Genomic DNA, 9,271 nt, shown 5'->3' with positions numbered 1-9,271 from the left:
TGGGGACAAGAATGCAGCAGATCCCTCTAAACACATCCCACCTGCCCCCCATGGGTGACCCCGGGCCCACCAGCAGTGCCCTGGCAGGGGCAGATGCCCTTTTCCATCCAAAGAGGATGAAACCATCCCAAAAAACCTACTTGACAATGATTGTCACCATCACAATGTGGAAGGCGATGAAGTAAAGCTTGGCAGGCTGAGCTGTCACGTTGGCAAATCCATTGGCAAAGAGTGGAGCGGGAGTTAAGGGAAAAGAGGGAAGGAGGAGCTGAGGGAGGGACCGGGAACCCAACAAAGCCCTCTGCGGGCCCATCTCTGCCCCCTGTCCGTGTGCAGTGCCCGGGGAAGAGCAGAGTCTGGGAAGAGGGTGGGTCAGAGAACCACCCAGTCTCCCACAAGGACCATCAAGCCCAGTTCCCAAGGTTCCAGCCGGGAATGTGCACTACAAAGGATATCGTGCCACTGGTTGAGCACAGTGAGCTCCATGAGGACAATGAAGGATGAGGCCGAGTCGTTGTTCTTGCAGTACTTCCCACGGGCAAAAAGGGAATCCTTGAGAGCTGGATTCCCACATTCCAGGGCGTGAGGAGTGTTCGAGCTGGCAGGGAAGTACTGGATTTTCCCATGGAATAACTCCATGCCAATGACAGCAAACACACAAGACACAACCTGGGAAGAGAAACCCCATCACCTGCTTCTCCAGCGAGCTGCAAGCCCCAGGGCAAGCTTGGCATCCCAGCAGGTTTTCCAATTTCCACAGGCACAGCAAGGGGCTGGAGGGCAGCCCAGAGTCCAAGAGCCCCAAGCCACCCAACAGCAATCACCAGGCAGGACTAATTAGCCAAGAACCACAAAGACATGGAAAGGAAACACTCCCAAATCATAACAGAGGCCAATTCTAGGAAATCATTTGAGAACCGGGTTTCTCATTCAGCCTCTTGCCCAAACCATGATTTGATTCCTTATGATGAAAAGCCCAGGCTGCCAGAACACCCCATGGATCCAAGGAGGATGTCCTGACATTTCAGACACCCTTCTGTGAAACTGGAGTGCTTTGAACCGAGACGCCCGGATTTCTTACCAGAGTGAGCCCACCAAAAGTCAGCGTGGTCGGGACGATGTTCATCAGGGTGTTCACGATGAGCCGGAACCTCCAGAGAGCCCACGCTGGTTATTGGCACACCCCGGCCACCACGTGCTCCCCACATCCCCAAAAGAAGCCTCCAGAGAGGCTGCAGCCACTGGGCTCATCCCAGGCAGGCTGGGACAAGGCCCTGGGATGCTTTTTGGAGCAGCCATGGTCAGTGCTGGACACTCAGGGCGCTGCCTCTGGCACAGACCAACCCCTCCCCAAAACCCATCTCCCACCCCACTCTCTTCCTCACCTCTGAATGCTGTCAACAATCCGGATCAGCCTGAGGACTCTCAGGATGAACACAATGTCCAGGATCTGCTGGCTGTTGTACTTCACGGCTGAGAAATGAACCAAGATATTTTTATTATGAAAATAAAGCCGGGAAGTGTTAAGATAAAGCTCTTTATTTGTTACCGTTCTGTCCTTGTTAAACACTGTAAGAGGGAGCTAAAAAAAAACAGGAAAAAAAGAAAAAAAGAGGAAGACTGGGTTAGTTCTTAGAAACCCTCCAGAAATTCCTTGTCTGGTCTCAAAGCCTCCCAAGCCTGAGGTGCTGCAGGAGGCTGGGGAGGACACCAAGATTCCCAAGGCACGCAGGCTGCTCAAGCTGCACTTCCTGGACTTGAGGGTGGCATTGAGAATCGTTGCAGTCAGGGCAGCAAAGATGATGAGAGCATCGAACCTGGCCCGAGGGAAGGCACTGCTGGGAGATTTCGGGGGACAGGAGCGGGGTTTCAACAAGGAGTGACCCCTGCTCCTCGCATCAGAGCCAGGCAGCCCTGGGCCAGCTCAGCCTACGGGCACATGGGAGAGTTTCGTCACATCATCCTCTGATTCATCTTAAACACACCCTGGCACAGGAGTTGGGACCCTTTCCATCCCTGAGGAGCCGAGCACAGCACTCGCCACACTCCACACACATTTCCAGCCCACTCACCAGTTCCAAAACTGGGTTTTGCCAAAGAACTCCCTGGGGTCAGAAGTGTCGACCTTCAGGAGGATCTCCAGGACAGACACAGCAAGGAACAGCCACTCTGCGTAGGAAATGCAGGGGCTTTCCTCATCCAGGGCAACGAAGATGGCATTTATCAGGATGATGGCATCCTAAGTCCAAACAAAAGCCCTGCAAGAACAAAGAGGTGAGCTTGTCACTCCCAAGAAGGTCAAAGTCACCCAGCTATTTCCAAAACATTTTGCCTCCTCTCTCCAAAATTCTTTCCCCATCAGTTCTCCCCAAACCTGAGAGTTTGGGGGAGTCATTGCAGAGTTTAGTTTTGCTCTTCAAGTCCAACACAGAATTTGGTTAACAGGTCCGGGGAAGTGATTTTCCCCCATCTACTCAGTACTGGTAAGGCCCCATTTGGAGTCAACTGGGCTCCCCAGTACAAGAGAGACCTGAACACATTAGAAACAGTGGAAGGACAGAACAGTCTGACTCAGGCCACTTCGGGAGAGCCAGGGTTGTCCAGCCTGACAGGGAGAAGGGTCAGGAGCAGCTCCTGTGCATAAATACCTGATGGGAAGGGGCGGGGAAGATGGAGCCAGGCTCTTCTCGGTGGTATCCAGTGGAAGCACAAGAGGCAAGGGGCACAAGTTGAAATACAGGAACTCCCACTTAAACAAAAAAGTTGTTTGGTTGGGTTTTTTTAATTGGGGGTGATCAAGCACTGGAATGGGTTGTAGAGAGGTTCTGGAGCCTTCATCCTTGAGGATACTCTGGACCCACCCAGCATAGCCCTGAGTACCCTACTTTGGCTTGGAGCAGGGGGGTTCCACTAGCCCATCCCTAGATGGTCCTTGTAACCTCAGCAAGTTTGGGATTCTGGGAAGGCTCGGAGGTGAAACAGAGCTCTAGAGAACTCCCTAACTCCCAGCGCTGACGAGGCAGCAGGACACAGCTCTGCAGCACAGACTGCTGAGGTAGGAGCAGCTCCGAGTGCAGCACTGAGGTCCTTCATGGCAGGACACAAAGCACAGACTACCGCCAGCAAAACCCAGCTCAGCCAGCGGGCCTGGCCGAGGCGCGGCCTCGCCCACAGCCAGGGCTGCTCCTCCACACCACCAAAGGCAGGCCAGGAGCAGCGGCAGAGCCCCTGAGGGCGGCCTGGCCACAGCCTGTCCTCCCCAGCAGCACGCCCAGGTAGCCCCGGGCCCTGTCCGAGCTCACCTGTGCCTCAGGACGCTGCGCAGGAGCCGGCGGGAGCAGATCCACACAGGGCCGGCACCCAGCGCGCCAGAGGGAGCCTGCGGATCTTCAGTGTCACCACCTGCACGCTGAGCAGCTCTGCCAGCTGCACGAAGGACTTCTTGTCTGCAGCAGAGTGGCACGGGCCAGCCCGATCCCGTGGCAAAGAAACAGTGCCTGCGAAATGCAAATCTGAGCCCGCAGGAGGGGCAGCAAAGCCCAGCCCAGAGCGGTGTCCACCACAACAGGCTGGGCTTGGAATTCAAGCAGCTTCTCTGCCTCATTCCTGGGGAATCGTCTCGAGCCATGGGCCACCAACCACCACAGAACAATTCCAAACGAGGAGACTGACCCATCTCTCCCGATATTCCTGCTCCGGAGGACTGTGGGGGAGCCACATTGCTGGGAGGCATCTGATAACAAGGGAGGCTTTCCACATCCTCTGCTGAGGACAGGAGGCCCCACACACCATGGAGAGCATGGCCTGATGTCAGATGGCCCTGAAGGCCACACAGTGCGTGGGACATGGGCCACAGCACAGGCAGCAGGAACAGCCTTTCAGCACTCCGGGAATCTGCAGGGAAACAGGAAGAGAACGGCCCCAAGGTGCCCAAGGAATGACTGGACGTGGCACTCAGTGCTCCGATCCTGCCGATAAGGTGGGGATCAGTCACAAGCTGGGCTCAGTCATGGAGGTCATTTCCCACCTCAATGATTCTGAGTCTCTCTGGGGCCATTACAGATCAAACATCCCAATGCCAAACCCCTCCTAGCCCCTGGCTCCTCCCCAGTCCCCACTGCTCACCTACAAACCCTTTCTGCTCGTCATCTGAGATGCGGAGCAGCAGCTCCCGGTGGGAACTGCTGGTGTCAGGAGCCACCAGCCTGACCAGCTGCTTCCACCGGGCTTCCCGAACCACCAACTGCTCTCCCTCCTCTTCCTTCAGGAGGCTGAAGGCCTCGATCATCCTGCGGCGCTTCATGGAGGCGAGTTTGCGGATCTCGTTCTAGAGAGAGCCTCGGGACTCAGGCAGCTCCAGGCACCCTTCCCCCTTTGTTTAACAAATGAACTCATTTGCACGGTGCAGAGATGCAAGAAGAGACCCAGGGGAGTGACGCTGGACACAGCACAGCACAGTTAGTGCAGGGGGGTGAGAAATGGTGTTTAACAGGCAGCTGTGGGCTCTCCGCACAGAGCTCTGGAAGGAGCAACAGATTTCTGGATGCTGGGACAATGCTGAAAAAGCGGAAGGGAAGACAAAGGGTAGTGCCAGACAGGAAGGAGGTGACAAAGATCACGGGATCTGCACGGCCACAGAAGCAAAGAGGATGTGTCCACACACGCTTCCCATCCACAAATGAATCCTGCTGAGAGCAGGGGTGGAGATCCTCTTCTGCACATGCCTGCAAGCAGGAGAAGAGCCAGCTTCCTCAGAAAGATCCAACCCCCTCACGGGAGCAGCCGGGAATTGCCAGCTCTCCCCTTTGATCGCAAGTCCCAAACTGCCCCTACCCAGTTTGGGTAGAACAAAAATTCTGATTCACTCAGACCTCCCATTTCCAGTTCCTTTGCTCGAAGAGCACACACAAAGATGCTGTGCAAAACCAGTTCCCTGCATGGAGGCAGCGACGCTGAGCTAGGACTAAACCTCCAAGATAATGCAGAACGCGCTGCTTATCTGCTGGCAACACCACAGAGCACACAATTCAATGCCAACAGCACAACTGCCAAGAACCCCCCAATACGAAAGGTGGGTCTGTGCTTGTTGTTTGCAGAGCACCAGAGGCAAGAAGCTGTTCCCCCCTTCTCAAAGCTTTCCAAGGGAAAGCCAGAGGCTCCTTACAGGGAACAGCAGGAATCCACTGGTCACAAGCCCCTCCACGCATTACCTTCAGATGGTTTTTGGAGTTGGTGTAGACCACGGCCAGGAAGAGAGACATGAAGGTGTAAGGGTTGATGATGACAAAGGCCAGGAAGAACAGGGCGTACCAGGAGCTGAAGTCAAATGCTGGCATCCTGGAGAAGGGCAGGGGGATTGCTGCTTGCCACGCTGACAAACAGGGAAAGGGAATCCACGAGCAAACAGACTCCCAGATGGATTTCCAAGTGCTCTTTTAGACAGCCAGATCAAACTTACCAGCTAATACCCAAGCTAAAAACTGCATTAAGTCAGCTGGGAAGCACTTTTCTTCTGCTGGGTTTTCACCATGGTTTGTCAGGCCCTGACTGAAGGGGTGCAAAAGACAGCGCAGAGATGAAATCTCTGCCAGAGTGGCCAAATTTAAGAGCAGACATGGGGTGATGGCTCAGCCATATGATGGTTTTTGGCCTCAGACCCTTGCTGCACTCAGACCTGCTTTTCCACTTGCTCTAGGAGGATAAGCAGCATTTTATTTCTCTCTTCAAATTCCCAGGGTCCCTGTATCATCCCAGTCATACCCAAGGTATTGCCAGCACACAGATGACCAAGCCATTCCTCCCTGTCTTACTCTTCCCAGCACAAACCAAACTGGGAACCCGGAACAGATGGGGGTGAAAAGCCCAACACTCACAGAATTTTAACTGTGCCGTGCAAATTAGAGGCTGCACAGAGAGCCCTGAGAACACGATGAGAGAAAGATCTGATCATCCACACGTGACATCCATACAGGACACCCGGGCTGTTTGCTGCCGTCACCAGCACACAGAGGTCAAACACAACCTCCAGGTAGTTTCTGAAGGAGGGCAAGCCTTCTGCTGTCTGGAGACTCCCAGGAGGAAGAGGACAGCCTGGAGTTAAGCACGAGGATCCCGTGCCCCACCACAGGAGCTGCACCTATCAGCAGTGCTTGTGCTCCCTAGGAATTGCTTGGAGTGCGCCCAGAGCATCCCAGGAGCAAAGAAGGATCCATCCCTCTCTCCAAAGAGCTTCAAGGCCATGTGGGAGAACACGAGGAGGCCGAACATGCAGAGCAGGAAGACGCAGGTGATCTCGGGCAGCGAGCTGCGGATGCTGTGGAAGGCCCTCGGGATCTGCCAGGGACAGGGGGAGTGTCCAGTGGCAACAGGGCACCCCTTTTTCCCCTCACACTCCCATCTGCATCAAACCCCGAAGCTGGGCTGCCTTTCCTCCTCGTTCTCCAGGAGGAATCCTAGAAGGAAAGGCCCCAGCTACACGTCACGGTGAACTCAAGAGCCAAGGGCCAGAGAGCCCCAGGGCACTGCTGAGATGTTCTTGCTGCAGGGAACCAGTCAGGGACAAAAATCCCTCACTCCAGGCCACAAATGACGTGCCCTGAGCCCAAACGTTGAACTGCTCCCTCCCCAAGGCCTCCACAGCACAGTTTATTCATTTGTAAGTCAGGATGACACCAGTCTTGGGCAGCAGGACAAAGATCTCCCCATGATGAGAGGAATCAGAGTCCCAGTCTGGACTGTACATTTGAGAACAGCGTGACACTTGTTCACCCAGGAGACTTCCAGAAATCAGTCACCTGGAGCCTGACTCAGGCAGTTTGCAGTCACGTACCATTGTCCTATTCCTAAAAATCTCCTTCCAACTCATCTCCAGCCTTTGCCTTCTCAGGTATTCAGTGCTCAGTGCTTCAGCAAAACATCTTTTGCTCTGTATCAGAACTTGCTTCCATTTCTACCTCATCCCCCGTTTCTACATTCAGAGATCTTTCTGCCGAGCCCACATACCTGTGACACTTTCTCACCAGACTTTCATCCTCTCCAACAGGGATACTCAGCAAAGAAAGGTGCAGACTGCTCTCTTGAACAGAAAGGTTCAGTTACGCTACAAGCTGTGGCTGGCAGCTGTGGGGCTGGCTCTGGATACCCACTCCCTGAAATGCTTTGGGGACTCTTCCTATGCAATAAACAGCTTTCAAGAGAGCTGCCTCAAGTCCAGACATCCTTCACGAACCCTTTTCCTGTAGTTTGGGTTCCCCTTTTTGAACACCCACCATGAAACTGCTCCCTATGAATGAGGGGAATGAGTGTTACAGAATATGTCAACACAATTGCAAGGACCCTTGAAGCTTTGCGGTTCAAAGGGATAATCCCTCAAACCACTCCTTTAGACTTTAAAATCTGTACCATCCATCCAGGGGAGTGGGTGTTAGTAAAAACATGGAAGGAGCAATCTTTAGTTGCACAAGGGAAAGGTCCTTTTCAGGTGCTACTGACAACTGAGGCAGCGATCCGGGCCAAGGAGCGAGGGTGGATCCACGGCAGCAGAATCAAAGCACCCGTGCAGGAACCTAAGGAGTGGACCAGAACATCTGAGCCTGGGGATACCAAGGTAACTCTTGAGAGGGAACTGGGGCTTGATGCGCTGGGAAAAGCCAAATGATACAAGAGATGCACCAAGAATCACACCTGACTGGGAAATAAGGCCAAGCTTGTAGCAGTGGTTTCAAGTGTTGCCTGGACCAGTCCTGAGACACCTCCGATACCCTCCTTGGGGAGGAATCCTTCCACTCCAAACAGGAGGAGCAGGACTATTTTGGGCTGAGGGTTCTCATATTCTGCCCTTAGCCTGGGATTTATTCAAAAAGGAGGAGGAATTGCTACCTCCAACAGTGCCATACCACATACCCTGTCTGATCCACCCCAATACTGGACATGCTGGCTGGGTTAAATGTAAATGTCTAGACTGATAAAATATTGCTACTGTAGTTCACAGAAACGACACTCTCACTGCACGGTGTCGAATGCCAAATCTATTCCCCAATCCAGGCAGAGCAAAGAACAGCTGAAACAGTAACCCTGCTTTGGGGATGGGAATTACTCGTGCCTGTTGAACGGGAGATACCTGAGGAACGGTGGGAAGCTACAATTAAGAAGTGTCAAAAGCAATTTGCCTGGAAATCAGCAAAAAGGAAGTGACGAGGAAATAGAGGGCAAGGCCCGATGACCACTGTAGCTGCCACCAAGAAGATCACATACCCCTGCTGTGGGCAGCAGCCCCATAGGCACGGGGGGTGGAGGTATCGGCCATGTGGGACCTCTGTTATTCCTTTATCTGTCACTCCTCTTTTGTCTCTGCCCTCTGGGGATACCGACACAGCCACGCCATGGGTGTTACCGAAAGCTGTACATGGAAAACACCCAGGTTCCTTTTTCATTGCACGTACCCATGTCAACAGTCTCTGCTACAACCCAGCCAAAGTAGAAAACTGGATGCAAAATGGGGAAAAGCACTGGACTGTAGAGAACCTAGGAATGAGTGGGGGCAGGTTGGGAAGTAAACGTCCAAAAGGGGAGAGGTGGGTTTGTTTCGCATCTATTGTTGGGAATAAAGTCTCAAGCTTAGTAAAAGAACAACTGGTAAATAAAGAGGCAAAGCCAGCACAACAATCTAACTCTGTATCGACCCCAGTTCAAGACATGTATGTGAAACTCAAACAACAATCAAGAAAATGAAATCTCAAAATTGAGAAAAAAAATCTGTTTGTGGAATTAGGGGAAAGGACGGGTAAGGAGCCGAATGTAACCAACTGCTGGGTCTGTGGAGGGCCTCTGATGACAGAGGAATGGCCACGGAAAGGCAGCAGCCTGAGCCCAATAGAACTCCTTCACCCCAAATTCCTGAACTTCACCCCAAATTGCCCCCTTTCAACCCCAAATTCTCGATTTTTCGCCCCAAAATCCCGATTTTTCACCCCAAATGAGAGGGCTCCGCGGCTATGCGCATGCGCAGGCGGAGTGATCCGCCAGGAGGGACTATTTGTGATGCGATCCTGCCCGCGGAGGCATCAGCGGTGATGCGTCCCCGCCCGCGCATGCGCCCTGATCCGCGCACCCGCGGCTGCCAAAGGGCGCTTCGCTCTGTAGGATTTGAAGGAAAGTTGAAGAAAAGGGACCGTTTAATAAAAGTTTAAGGAAATCAGGAGACAGCAGCACAAAGGGCGTTCCCAGCTCCCTCGGGAACTCTCCAGCCCTTTCCCGGCTCCCTCGGGAACTC

General features: G+C 53.4%; 1 protein-coding gene across 1 annotated transcript; it reads right to left on the bottom strand.

Annotated features, from left to right (window-relative positions):
* Nucleotides 1-6: 6 nt before the first annotated feature.
* LOC121660736 (two pore calcium channel protein 1-like) lies at nucleotides 7-7,931 on the bottom strand. The gene is given in 12 exon segments (XM_042020188.1): nucleotides 7-231; nucleotides 456-669; nucleotides 1,082-1,151; nucleotides 1,386-1,473; nucleotides 1,744-1,817; nucleotides 2,073-2,258; nucleotides 3,303-3,336; nucleotides 3,339-3,446; nucleotides 4,126-4,327; nucleotides 5,211-5,337; nucleotides 6,137-6,333; nucleotides 7,896-7,931. Coding segments are annotated over 12 exon segments (1,431 nt in total). The 3' UTR covers nucleotides 7-136.
* Between the last annotated feature and the right edge of the window lie 1,340 nt (nucleotides 7,932-9,271).

Source organism: Corvus kubaryi, unplaced genomic scaffold (genome assembly GCF_017639235.1).
Source record: "Corvus kubaryi isolate FWS band 111438036 unplaced genomic scaffold, C.kubaryi_AGA036_p1.0 36884, whole genome shotgun sequence".
Lineage (NCBI taxonomy): Eukaryota > Metazoa > Chordata > Aves > Passeriformes > Corvidae > Corvus > Corvus kubaryi.
The sequence above is the reverse complement of the archived record's forward strand: the minus strand, read 5'-3'. Positions and strand labels throughout refer to the sequence as shown.